At 34.2% G+C, this 14,394-nt stretch overlaps 1 protein-coding gene across 1 annotated transcript; it reads left to right on the forward strand.

Moving 5' to 3' along the window:
• The first annotated feature begins 421 nt into the window (after nt 1–421).
• Nucleotides 422–8,654, forward strand: LOC140745516 (protein takeout). The gene is made up of 5 exons (XM_073077411.1): nt 422–711; nt 3,247–3,472; nt 6,392–6,522; nt 6,947–7,102; nt 7,846–8,654. Exons 1-5 carry the CDS (start codon nt 642–644, stop codon nt 8,025–8,027), a joined length of 765 nt encoding a protein of 254 aa, XP_072933512.1. The 5' UTR covers nt 422–641; the 3' UTR covers nt 8,028–8,654.
• The last annotated feature ends 5,740 nt before the right edge of the window (nt 8,655–14,394 follow it).

Here is a 14,394-nt window from a genome sequence, read left to right on the forward strand (position 1 = left end):
ACGTGTAAGATGTGGAATGAACTTCCTCCTGACATATTCCCGTAGCGCTATGATAGTCTTTCATAAAAGGTGCAAAAAGAACTCTCCTTCCAACATGGGGATTCATTGGCGATTCCTCTGGTGTTGTAAATGTTCAAAGACGACGGTAACCTTCCATCTATTAGCCCGTTTTCTTTATTGTTTAAACGTACTATAAAAACACGTTTAAATGCCGAATGCAGCAAAAAACGCGACTACGGCGATGCAGAATTAAAGCAATCGCTAAAACGCAATTTTTTGATACTGCGGCCGAATGCAAATCGCCAAAACGATGATATGGCTAAAACACGATTCGCCGGTGTTAAAAGTAGCATGTCTACTAGGGCCGAGCGCACCTTACAGCCTTGAGTTCTTTAATTGCAACTTAAATTAAGCCGCGGCTCTCAACACAAGATATAGTCGCTCAGATATCTCGACGATACACACCGTTCCCGCGATACCAACAATAATTCATTCTATATTCAAAATAAATCATAATTAATTTACAATTATTTATTATCTTGTCATTGAAATTGTTTGCTAGTGAATTTATTTGTGAAATAATTAGAATTATATCAACGAAATAATTAATAATTATATTGTTAAGTAATTTTTGATCTAAAATGAAGTACGTGCTTGCGTTCGTGACTGTTTGTGTGTGTTTTCATACCACTTTCCAGTTATTGCCATTACGTAAGTTTGTTTTGTTGCAATTTTATTTATTGGTATTGCATCAATCATTAAAATAGATTTGTGTACTTCAATGATTACATTTCGTTATTTTTATATTTATGATTTTCGTGTCAATTATCCCATTTAATGTTATATAACAACACAACCCAATTTTTTTATAAATAATTATGGTAAAAAATGAGTATTTTATTTTACATTTTTGTCTATTTATAAAAGGAAAAATATGTTACGTATTATAAGTCAAATTATAAAGTTACAGTCACTAATTTTGTAATAGATTTTTTTTTACATTTCAACGATACATTGATTCGTAATTTCGTATCGGTATGTAAACTAAAAATAATAATGTCATATTATAAATTTTATCATCATGCATGTTATTGAATGATTTGATTTGTTTAGTGCTACCCATACTTTTAAAATATACTTACTCCAAAAGCCTGCTCCTGTTGGAGTAGGTATATCTGACAAATTTCATAAGAAACTTTACAAAACTTGTACCAACTTTTATTTACTTTACTTTTATTGTACCAACTTGTAATTTTAATTTCTCATAGTTATTATTTAGTGTAATCCATTTTTGGCCATATTATATGTAACAAATTGTAATCTTCTTCTATTGATGTGTAACGCTGTTGGATTTCCAAACAAATGAATAAATAAATAAATAAAAACTCGAAATCAAAAAATCTGTGCAAACATTGTTAAAATTAGATTAAGCACTATCTGTGCAATTAATAAAATTGTGAAGGCAAGGCCCTTAATTTGATAACTTTTAATAAAAAACCTAAAAAAACCTTTCGCACGATTAATCTCCAAAATAGCGTAAATAATTAAAGCACTTTGCAAAACTCATATTTAGGACAGTGTGATACAATGTATCGATAACTATTGAGAAAGAACCAGATTGTCTTAAATATATGGCAAGTACCTAAACGAAATTCAAGGATACAACTTCGAAATGCATACACGTAATAGGAAATAAACAGTAATTCAATTATTATCTTCTATTTGTAAGAACTAATCTTGGATAAGACTGAATATATATTAATGGGATTTCCGCACAAAATATTAAAAAAATATATATACACTTGACAGGTCCAATGAAAAGAAAAATAAAGATGTCAAAAGTTTTTCAATTGACATGATTAAGTACGAAAATATTCATAAACGGATTTCCAAAATTTACATACAAACAGAGATGACAAAAAGGTACAACCAATTTTACAGAATGCCACTTATGTTGAAATTATAGATAAACAATTTGATTCTTTCGTACGAACTTATGAAAGAACTAGTCTTTCATATAGACATGGGCGATACCTACTATAGATTGTCAGTATTTCCCAACACATTCGCCTTGACAACTTGTGTGGCAAATATTGCACTTTGAAATTATGTCCGTATACATTATTTTTTGTAATATAATACATCATTTTTATAAAGATTTATTTTATATCGTACCTTACTTATCTATAACGAGCTTTTGCCCGCGGCTTCACTCGCGTTACGAAGTAATATTTTCATCCCCTATTTTACCCCCTTGGGGGTAAAATTGATCAAAATCCTTTCTTAGCAGATGCCTATGTCATAACATCTACCTGCATGCCAAATTTCAGCCCGATCCGTCCAGTGGTTTGGGCTGTGCGTTGATAGATCACTATGTCAGTCAGTCACCTTTGAGTTATAGGTATATATTTTGATTTTGTTAAAGGGTAGGTTAAGCCACGGTTTAACAGTAGTAGCGTAGTCGAGGTCAGCAAAAAGGCCGTCTAGATCGTACCTTGATAGGCATATCTTTAATTTTGTTAAAGGAATAGGGTTTAACAGAAGTAGCTAGAAGTAATAGTAGTTCCGATCTCGCCGAAGCATCGGAAAAAAAGTCGACCTATAACTTAAATCTAACCCTATGCTATGGGTGTGGAATAAATATTCTATGAAATTTCTCGACGAAAATCTCACCTTTGTTAATGGGGGTCTGATGTCCCACATCATCCTGCGTTCCCCCATATCTAGACTCCTATGCGTGTGACAGACAGATATGACTAAACCAACAGGTCAAATAATAATGGGGATAATTAGCGTTATTATCTAATTGTTGTCTTTGTTTATTATGTTCCCTTACTTGTATAATTTCCTAACAATTCATTTTCTTAATAATCAACCCGGCAATCATTATTGTTGAAATGAAATAATTTTGTAACATGGGTACTAATGTTGATGTACTTGAACTTTGCGGTATATAAAAACGTTAGTATTTATTAGTAACATTATGGAATACACTACGTAGTTTACATTTATTTCATAATAAAAAATAGGTTCTACTTATTTATCTGTCATAATTATAACATCTCCATATTTAGCATAATAAACAGGCACTTAGATTTTATTTAGTATCCAAACAAACAAATTATAAAAAAATATCTCAATCAATAACGCTTAATTTGGAATCACAGACAATTTTCTTACAGAAAGATGCGCATAATTTAGCAAATGACATTTACAATATGTTTTTGACAAATATTTTTTTTATAGCGGATTTCATTCACCCCTGCGGCGAGCTAACAGACGAATGCTTCACCAAAGCCACATTAGACGCTATCCCGGGGGTCGTGAAAGGGATCCCTGCAGCCAACATCCCGGCCCTGGACCCCTTGAACCTGGAAAAGAACATCAGCATGGACCTACCAGGGAACGTCAAGATGACTTTCCATAATGGAAAGCTGAGTGGCTTGAGCACTTGCATTCCGGATAAAGTATCGTAAGTTATTGTTTTTTTAATTTTTAGAATCATTTGAGGTTTCGACTCCGACGCCACAGCAGTGAGGCTTTGTCTCTGTATATTGGGAGGGTAAAAAAGAGACACACGAAGCATACCACCATGAGACAATAGTCAACATAGATGACGTTATCAATGGCATCCATGATCTTAGCATTCAAGGCTACCAAAGACTGTGTTTTTTGTTAATGACAATAATCCAAGGACAGCAGTGGTCACTCACCACCTTTTAGTGAATGTCATGATTCATTTCACCCAAACCTAAACACAGGAGCACCTAACATGCGGTTATGAGTTCCGAATCCGAACCACGAAAAGTTCTACCACCTTTTATCATAATAGTTTTATTTTGGACAAATATCCCAACAAACCCCAATCCCAACAAACCCACTGAACCAATTATTAGTACCATATGTTCTTTTTATATATTTCCTATTTAAAACGTTGTTCTCTAAATAACACCAGATTCGACAAACTTGTAGTTTTTTCATATGGTTTTATTACTGGATTGTTAATTCACTTTACCCACTTTTTATGATTCGTTTGAGTTGACCGTTATGGAAATATAAATAATTATTATAAATGTTGAATACATCGATCCTTTAAAGGTAGTGGATGTGCGAGCGGTTATGTGGAGGTCACGATGATATTTTTTGTGATTTATGTTTTGTATCCTTAGAAGGCATTACTTCTTAAGAAAAACTGCATTAAAATCCGATTAGAGCTTAATAAAAAATGCATTTAATTTTTGACTCTATCTTCATCGGTCATGCGGAGGTCACAAAGATATATTGTTGTTTTATATTCTTGGAAACCTTAAAGTAAGTTGTTACAAGGTCAAATTTTGAAAAAAACAGTATTGTTTGACCTGGGCGGTACTAGGAAACACCGCCACACCTATTTCTGCCCAATAACAGCAGTGTTAAACGCTGCTGTGTTCTGGTTTGAAGGGTGTCGTAAGGGAGACATATTCATCGAGGCATTACAGCCTAGTCCTCAGGGGTAGCGGCGCATTTGTGATCGATCTCAGTTAAGCTAATCTTATTTAGGGCTTGATTATATATGTCCATGGGTGGCAGTAGCCAATTACCATCACGTGGACTGCATGCTCGTTTGATTCTCGTATATTTAAAAAAAAATCAAATAAATTCATCTTTGCACCGGAAGTGACACAGAATATCTACATTAAAATTATAAATATCAAAATAGTATTCAAATTATTTTTTTGGCATTTGGCATTTTAGTCTTTTGGCATTGGTGCGAGACATGACGAATAAACACAAAGAAGTGCAAAATTCTATACACATCTACTTAAACTACGGTTCTCTAGGTTACGTCTTAAACAAACATACTAGACTAATATGAGTACACCGAACCCGAACTAATATTTGCTCGCCAAACTAATATTTCATAGAACGTACTCAAACATAATTGTTTGCATAGGATAGTCAATTATTCTTGTACACAGTATTGTGTATGTTAGCAGAGTTTTAAGAATTATAAGCATCTGGCGATCGTGCAGTCCACCTGATGGAAAATTGCACCTTCCGTCCATGAGCGCGTACAATCATCTTACATATAGTATCTTTTTTTATAATATAGGAGTAGCAGACGAGCATACAGTCCACCTGATGGTAAGTGGCTACTGCCGCCCATGGACATCTGTAATCAACCCCAAATAGAATTAGATATTCCTACCTGAGGTCGGCCACAAATGCGCCGCTACCCCTGAGGACTAAGCTGGAACGCCTCGGAAAAGTCTGTCTCCCTTACCACACCCTTCAAATCGGAACACAGCGCCTAATACTGCTGCTATTAGGCCGAAATAGGTGTGGCGGGGGTGCCGCCGGGGTCGAACCATAAAGGGTTCTACCACCTTCCGGGTTGTTTTATTTCTGTCAGGTAGGAATACCTAATCCCATATGGGGTTGATTACAAGTGTCCATGGGCGGCAGTAGCCACTTACCATCAGATGGACTGCATGCTTGTCTGCTACTCCTATATTATAAAAAATGGTTCTTATACTGTGATTCTTCCACCAATCCTTATTGGAACATTGTAGTGGATTACGTTAGACCTCCTCCAGCTACGAGAACAAATATAGGCCCAAAAATAGACCATAAATAGGGCTACAGCCAAATACTAAGCGAATATTATCCATACATAAGCTATGTGCGCTATTACACCAACGATATACAAACATCTAGCAATCGTTTACGAAATCACTTAGGACACATCCTGTGTGACATAACCGGCCATGTTGGCTCGTAATTATAAAGTGGACTGAGGTGTTTGGATTGGCCGGCTCTTAATGATGTACAATACAGTGTGATTTAATCATAAATTACGTTAATGTAACCGTTTTAGCAATACATATTTGCACAGTAAATTGATATACGAGTAGGTAATTGTAAGAAATAACAAATGAAACCATGTTTACAATTTATAATATAAATAAAACTGTTATTATATTTACAAATACAAATAGTTTTATTTTTATTATTTTTTACCTTGTTTTATTCTAAATTGTTTCATTTAAATATTAATTTTATTTGTATATTGAAATAATCATATTTTAATTTATGAGCATAATTTAGTCTTAAATTTAATACTTATGAAGTGTTTCAATTTTATATACCTACTTATGTGTATGTGTATGTACCTCCCGTCGTATGCTCTTTATGTTGACAATGTAAAATATAGACAAAGTATCCGTAATAATCCAAATATTTTTTGTCCAGAACGAAACTTGACGAATAAAAACGAATATTGACACTCATAGGCATACATAAAGATTTCCTAAGACAAATCTAACTTAATCTAATCCCGAATCGAACCCGCTTAATGTCAGGGTACGATAACCTCTACTCTCATTATACTATTACAAACTATTTTTTGCAGATCCCGTCGTGACATCCGTACATTTATATTTGAGTTACATTGCAACTTCACTATTAAGGGCCAATACAGCATTCTCGGGAGGATTCTACTCTTCAACCTCGATACTGATGGCAGCGCTAAGATCAAAATAAGTAAGCACAATAAAATAACTAAAATAAAATCAGCAACCAAAATTAATGCAAATGAGAACAATTTAAATAAATACGCATAATCACATTGTAAACAAAGATAAATAAATAATAATTTTCAAATTGAAAATATATTTACATATGTCATTGATGTCAGTTACTTCACAAAAAAATGTAAATCGTTATCGTAATATTGACATAACTACATTGTAAGGTAAATTGAATATGTGTAATCTTAATAAAAAGTATTAAAGATTTAACCGACTTTAAAAAAGAACGTTCTTAATTCAACTTTATTTTTATGTGTTCTAATTAATTTTCTATTTATTTTCTGCAATTTATTAATAATATTTCTATTTATTTTCTGCAATTTACTAATAATTTTTCTATTTATTTTCTGCATTTTACTAGTTTTATTTATTTTCAGAGAACCAAAAAATCCGCCTGGAAGTTAAAGAGAAGGTTGTAAAGGACGATAAGGGGGAAGGACACTATAAAATCAACTCTTATAAATATAATGCTGATTACGGCTCTGACTTGAAACTCAACTTAACCAACCTCTTCAGGGGCAGTAAGGAAATTAGTAAGTAAAATACTATAAAAATACGCCAAGTGTGAGTCGAACTCGCACACTGAGAAAAAACGTTGAAGTATAGCGGTTACTTGTATGGCAACCCCCATTTATTTTCAAGCGTTTTTATTTTTAGTGTTTGTTGTTATAGCGACCAACATTATAGGTACACCCTCTGCAAAAAATATACATCTATTACGGTTCAGGAGATAAAAGCCCTTTAACAGACTGACACACAGCGGAGGCTTAGTAATAGGGTTTAGTATAGGCTTAGTAGTAGGGTATAGGTTTGGGTACGGAACCCTAAAAATCTGAGCTCTGCCTCAGTCGTTAAAGGTCACGTAAACAGTAAAAGTATTACATATGAAGTAACCTTTACCTACATTTAAGGTTATAAATAAAAACAACTTGTATTTAATATTATAGTTGCTTTTTGTAAGAGAATTTGAAGCAATAATCAGTATGTAGGTACATAAAAATAAGGAACTGAAACCGGTCGGTCTTCACGAATAAGATTTTATTAACATTTGAAGGTGGTAGAACCTATGGGCGGCAGTAGCCCATTACCGTGAAGTGGACTGCATGCTCGTCTGCTACACCTATATTATAAAAATAACCTTTGCTGCGTTCTAATACGCACATAACTTTGAAAAATTAACCTGGGATTTGAACCGCGGACCCCGCGAATAAGAGCGCGTATCTTTACTATTAGGTTATCAGTGCTATAACCAAACTTAATAATTCCCTGTTTCCAGGCGACAACATCCTAGACGTGTTGAACTCCAACTCCCAGCTGGTGGCCCAGGAGTTCGGTGGACCGATCCTGGATTACGCTATCGGGTACGCCATGAACATGACACAGAGATTCTTCAGCGCTTACACGTATGACCAGCTAAGCCTGGTGCCGCTCACGGAAGACTTCTTTGAAGATAACTAGATCTTTAATTTATTTAAGAGTTTTTAGTAATAGTATTCAGTGTGGATTGGTATCGTAATTGATTTAGTACTTCTTCTTGTTTGATACTGCATCAAACATATGACTTTAGTTTTTAACTAATTGATTTGTATCAGTTAGTCAGATTACAAAATAGGTAGGTACTTACTTATAATTTGTATCTCCTGTTAGTATAACATATAATAATCAATTTTAACCATTTTATTATTTATGACTTATATGTATACCGTATATGTTTATTTTATAATTTAACGAATTTCTATGCAATAATTGGCAAATTTCGAACTTTATTAGATAAAAATTGGTTAAGATTGATTATTACTAACTACTATTATTGTATTGTATTCTAATTTAAATTTAGTGATAAGAGGGATTTTTCATTCCAACACAGATCTCAAGGGTAGCAACTCATTTGTGATGGAATTCCTGTAAGACTTTTTACTGCGCCTATGCCGTCCATAGATGATAATACACATTATGGTACAAAAAATATTGCAACTATTTTTGTGTCTTCGAGGACAAAACTCAAGAGATATATCGTTAAGTGTCTTAATGATGATATTAGGGACGTAATCGATTTTTGAAATGGAAATAATGTTTTTTTTTTTTTTTAATAATCGATTAATTAATCCGTTATTTAAAGTCAGCGGTCGGCAACGCGTAGACCGTGACTCGTAACAATAAACAATGTTTTTAAGACACAAGTATTTATTATTTCACTCGTTCTCATTCCCTATATGATTTGCCAGTCCTTCCATCCTATAAATACATATTGTATCGTATAGGAATATGCAGTATTCTTAGCGTCTTATTAGCAATTTTCGCAACACTCGACGTCGGTGATGTCGCTAACGTTGCCGCAATATTACGTATCATTGACCTTTTACACACAGAAATAAATATGAATATAAATTGACAACGAAACATGAAACTGAACACGTTGTTCTGTTGCTAAATGACGTAACCTCAGAGTAATAATAAAATAGAGTGCGACTATAATGCCAAATGCCATTACTGAGGTGCGACTCAATGATGAATGTCATATTATGTGCTATATAATGTATTAAACTAGCATAGTTCTGATAAAATACTAGTTTTCACAAGCCGTTTCCACAAAATTGTGATATTCAACATTAAATGAAGAAATTACCTAACTCATGGGCTAATTCACACCACTTGAACTTGAATTACGACAGTTCGCCTCGTATCCCACATAATGACGGTGTTCTTACCTGTGCGTACTGTTCGTACCCTAATAAATTCGATCTATGCTTTAGACCTCATTTGACTTAACACACCAAACAATGAAATAATCGAAAGTACTTAGGTACTAAAAGATATTATTTTTTGCAGTTTGATAAACATTGTTACCGCAACAAAACTACATGTAACTTGCCTGACTATCGAAATATTACAAATTTTTTTAGATAATCGCATATAAATTGTTATACTCAAAAATTAAGCTATTCGTATTTATTTAACTATTGTAGTAAATACACATTTTCTGTTTTCATTATGTGATATCCAAATAATTCGGATCGATCATATGATTTTTGTGATAATAAATATTTTTGAAAATGGTTTTGTTTGATTTCATTAACAGTACAAAGCAACATATGTTATTATATATTTCTTGCCTAGGCACCCACTGAAATCTAAATTTTAAACCAATATCAATTGTACAACTATATCTAACCTAACCTACCAGTTTTTGGCTGATGATCGATATTCAACGATAATCATTATGCAAAATTATAATTATTTATAACATTGTATTCTTTAAATAAAATATCGTTAATAGCTATAAAATGGACAGATAGTTCGTCCGTATTTTTTTTAATTTTAAGATCAAGTAACGATTAATATTAGATTAGACTGAATGCTCGTTAACTACTACTACTAATGACGAATAAAAACAATATTAGGAAAATACATACATACTATTTACATCACACTTATATACTTCAACTATAATAACTTGTTTGATAACACTATAACGATAAAGATATAAGAACAGTAGTAGAACCTAAGAAAACTTAAGTTAAGAATACTCCTTAGTCCATTCAGGTTGCATTTAATTTTGAAGTCTATTATAGATGATTGATAATGATAAAACAGTGTTTCTCAAAGTGTGAAAACGCCTCTGTATGGAGGACGTTGAAGGGTCCAACGAAAAGAGCAGATGTTTAAAGTTCAAAGAGCGATGATGGATTTGTTACGTTAAATTTCCTAAGTACCTACCTTTATAAAAAGGTAAATTGACACTATTTTGACTTGTCTCGAAAATAATTAATTCTAAAACTGGATAGTATAAAAATAAATAAAACGTCTACGACAATGTTTATTACCAAATATTATCAACCTTACCTAAGTAGGTACATAAGCATAAAAGTATTTCCTGCCAGCCAACTTAAGCAGAAAAAACCGTGTTCAGACACAAATGTAGCATAATTTTCCACGATTTATGTATTTCGATGCATTCGAAAAAACCCTACCACTCCCTTGCTTGTGTAATTTTTCCACAATGAAAAACGTGAGATATTATCTGTTCCGCATACTAATTTAAACATCTTTTTCATTTAATTTAATTCGCCTTGATAGTTGGTAAGCGTGTGTCAAATCTTGCAACTTTAGTAAACAGTTAACACGTTCCCTGCGGCACAGATTTTTCTGTACTTTCCATTACTGCGTTACGAGTTGTTTTAAACCTCGTCCTATATCCGACATTGTGGCGGCACGAGGCGTGTTAAATCCCACCGCCCGAAGGAGACTAAAATCCTTTTTTTGGCGCCAAATAAGACAAAATCGACGGCTTTTGTCTTGATTATTATTAACAATGAGTTGATTAACCTAAAACTGCCGCCGCCCTTGGTTAAATTCGTTACTTTAGATTCTATGGGTAAAATAAAATGTGGGTCTAATGCACCTCGGACCGCACTGAAAAATGGCAGGTTTCCATATAATTTAGTGATGGGAAAATAAATATCGATTTTATTTTATTGTTTTTATTTATCAACGTTATGGACAGAATGAATACAAAAAGGGGAAAAGTTATGGATGTTTTTCATTGAAACATTTCAGACAATAAGGTTTTTTGCAAACAGTGCATTCCGTGAGATTTTTTTTTTGGTTTTTTTGTCTGCCTCACGACATGTCAAGAATGTGCGGAGTTTTTCGTAGCATCCGACACATCTCTTCTTCTTTGGACCCTTATCGAGATGATGTGCTTTCTTTGCAGTGGATTCTGAAAAGTAGGAGCGAGTAGATTAGGGTAAAGAGTAATCGGAATACTCGGTAACGATTTTGCCTACGTTTCCTATATCAATAATGTAGCTACTTAACTTTTGTTTGAACCATAACAGGAAACGTAATTATCTATAATGTAATTTCTTACTATACGGATATACGCCTAGCCTGCCAAGTCTCACTACTGGACTTTCACCTAGACAGAGTATATTTGTGACTTACCTGTTTTTGAAATATCTTCCTGTATTCTGATTCTGGCTCAGATTTTTCAACCGGTTTTTCTTCATCTTCCTCCATGATCAACTTTTTTCGGCAACGTTTCGACATGATAATTTTCAACATAAAGACAGCGGTCCTACTTCGTCGCTACGCAACCTCGACTGCGTTGCACAACACTAACCACGTGAAGCTAGCGTGGGGTGCGGTACGAGGTGCGTGGGGAAACGAGGCGTTCCCAACCTCGTTCCGCACTGTGTTAGCATTATTATTTGTTCAGTGCGGTACGAGGTCTAACAAACCCGACATTAGGTTGGTGTACCATAGAACTAGGAATCAGTAGCACATCACAAACATATAGTTATCACTCTCCTACACTGAACCAGACGGAAGTTATGCCTCTCGCACCACAGAGAAGTTAAAGTTTTTTCTTACCGCTATAACGACCAGACATGGACGAGGTGTTTTAAGCCGCGTTCCGCAGCTAACGTGTTAACCCAAATCCATTATGATTTTTATAATATAGGAATAGCAGACGAGCGTACAGTCCACGAGATGGTAAGTGGCCTTTGCCGCCCATAAACATCTGTAATACACCCCAGGTAAAATTAGATTAGTAACCGAGATCGGCCACAGATGCGCCACTATCTCAGAGGTCACTAAGGTGGAATGTTTTGACAAAGTACGTTTCCCTTACCACTTAAGATGCATCATTATCTTAGTGACGTCAAACCAGAAAATAGCAACGCTTAACACTGCTGTTATTACGCAGAAATAGGTATAGCGGTGGTGCCGCTAGAGACGAACGACAAAGGGTTCTACCACCTTTATAAAAATAAACCTCGAACCACTCTTCCACCTTACTAGCTTCCATAAAATGGCGACTCTCCTCAATTATCTCTTTGTCAAAATCTATGGTAGATCTGACCCAAATATCCTAACAATCATCGTATACATGTCCATGTAATATGCGGTTCGCGAGACGTTCCATTTACGGCAAGTTATACACTATGATTAGACGTCCGCCTACGTGGTTACACTAGTGCGCTATTGTACAGGACTAGAGACTGCATCTCTTACACAAGTCTTTGGTATTGGTACTATGTTTTACCCGTAAATGGTCAGCCGATGAGTTTTGGGGTTCACCACTCAGCTTTAATGAAATATGAAGGTTAGGTGGCATCCATTGATTACATGCGTTTAGGGGGAGCGGATCAAGGCAAATTTCATCTAATTTTACTTTAGGGGGTCTCCGCAAATATCATATATTTTCTTACATATTTAAGAAAGTAAAAATGCGAGGAAATAGTGTTTAATAAATCATGTTTCTTCATTAAAATATGGTCAAATCATACAAAATAATATTTATCGAAATTTCGCGAAACACATATGCCCGTTAAAAAGCTTACGTGAGAATAGGGGACGGCGGAGGGGGGTGAGCATTTGGCTGACGACATCTTACCTTCGGAAAATCCCTTCAAACCGGAACACAGAAGCGCCTAACACTGCTGTTATAAGGTAGAAATAGGTGTGGCGGTGGTGCCACCGGAGTCGAACCACAAAGGGATCTACCACCTTCAAACCATTATCAGAGGGGTTTTATTACCGGACATTCCGTGGACTATCTTGATAAAACCAAATGATATAGTGTTCCTACAGCGCTTTCACTGCGCGAATTCTGATTATGAAAGTAAGGGAAGTGGCCGCCCGCGCACCGACAAATTTAGATAGATACGTTGTTAGCTATTGATTACACAAATAGGATCCTTGGCTCTATACTTCACTGTATTGCAGCTTATTTAAATACTAGTGCAGGAATAGTAACAGCACTTAATTGATTCAGCTTTCTAGCTTTCATTGTTTTATTAGTAGGTAGGTAGCTACATCTTACTAGATACCTACTATATGTTTTTTTTATGATGGGCGTCTTACAAATTTATAACTTGCTTTAACGGTAAAGAAAAACATTATGTGGAATCCTACATAGGGTTCTTTATTATATTCCCACAGGAATCTCATAATACGATCTCTTCTAAGCAGCTGATCTCTATATAGATCCTTTCAGATTTAAATATTGTATTTCCGTCGTATATAAATAAAACTAACATTATAATAATATTTTTATACTTTATATAACATTTCGCGCTAACCTTTTCATATCACTCGTATAAATTATACACTGCGCATAAATCAATTTTAATTATTATTTAGCAAGAAATTGATAAAAATGTATGAAAACATATGTTACGTGTACTCAAATAATGTTTTTTGAGGACATTATACTTTTAAGTAAGTAATTATAATTTAAAAACTTGACATAGGTAATAATTTTAAATTATTTCTTATTTTTTGTGTACTTTATAACTTCAGGATCAAATTATAAGAAAACAAAAATATAGGTATATTTTTTGTTGGCAAAAATTAAAAACCAATATGAAAGGCATTTATTAACGATCTCGCTTATCACATGATATACAGGAATAAAAGTAATACAAAATTCTGACAAATCTGTTCAGTTCGCTTATGAACACTGAAGAACACACAAATCTGTTTGTTCTTCATTGTTCTAGGAACAATTTTGTGTAAATCCAACACTCGTTGGCCTCATAAGAGACAGGTAGACATACGAGTATATCTAGGAGTAAAACATTAAATAATAGCCATCCTACTATATCTGATATATAAAATTCTCGTGTCACAATGTTAGTTACCGTACTTCTCCGAAACGGCTTTACCGATTTTCATTAAATTTTATATGCATATTCAGTAGGTCTGAGAATCGGAGATAGTAGATCTACTTGTCATATCCCTAAGTGATAAGAGTTGTTCCCCCCTAACATTTTTTTTATTTATATGGCAACACAACGTTTGCCAGGTCAACTAGTAA

Source organism: Epargyreus clarus, unplaced genomic scaffold (assembly GCF_041222505.1).
Source record: "Epargyreus clarus isolate Ecla_fem2 unplaced genomic scaffold, WU_Ecla_fem_2.2 ptg000010l, whole genome shotgun sequence".
Classification (NCBI taxonomy): Eukaryota; Metazoa; Arthropoda; class Insecta; order Lepidoptera; family Hesperiidae; genus Epargyreus; species Epargyreus clarus.

Bases quoted from the DNA above. Each gene is read 5' to 3' on its own strand.
- LOC140745516 (XM_073077411.1), top strand. From the start codon at position 642: ATGAAGTACGTGCTTGCGTTCGTGACTGTTTGTGTGTGTTTTCATACC. The intron at 3,473-6,391 runs GTAAGTTATTGT...TATTTTTTGCAG, and splicing joins TGCATTCCGGATAAAGTATC to ATCCCGTCGTGACATCCGTA. The intron at 7,103-7,845 runs GTAAGTAAAATA...CCCTGTTTCCAG, and splicing joins CAGGGGCAGTAAGGAAATTA to GCGACAACATCCTAGACGTG.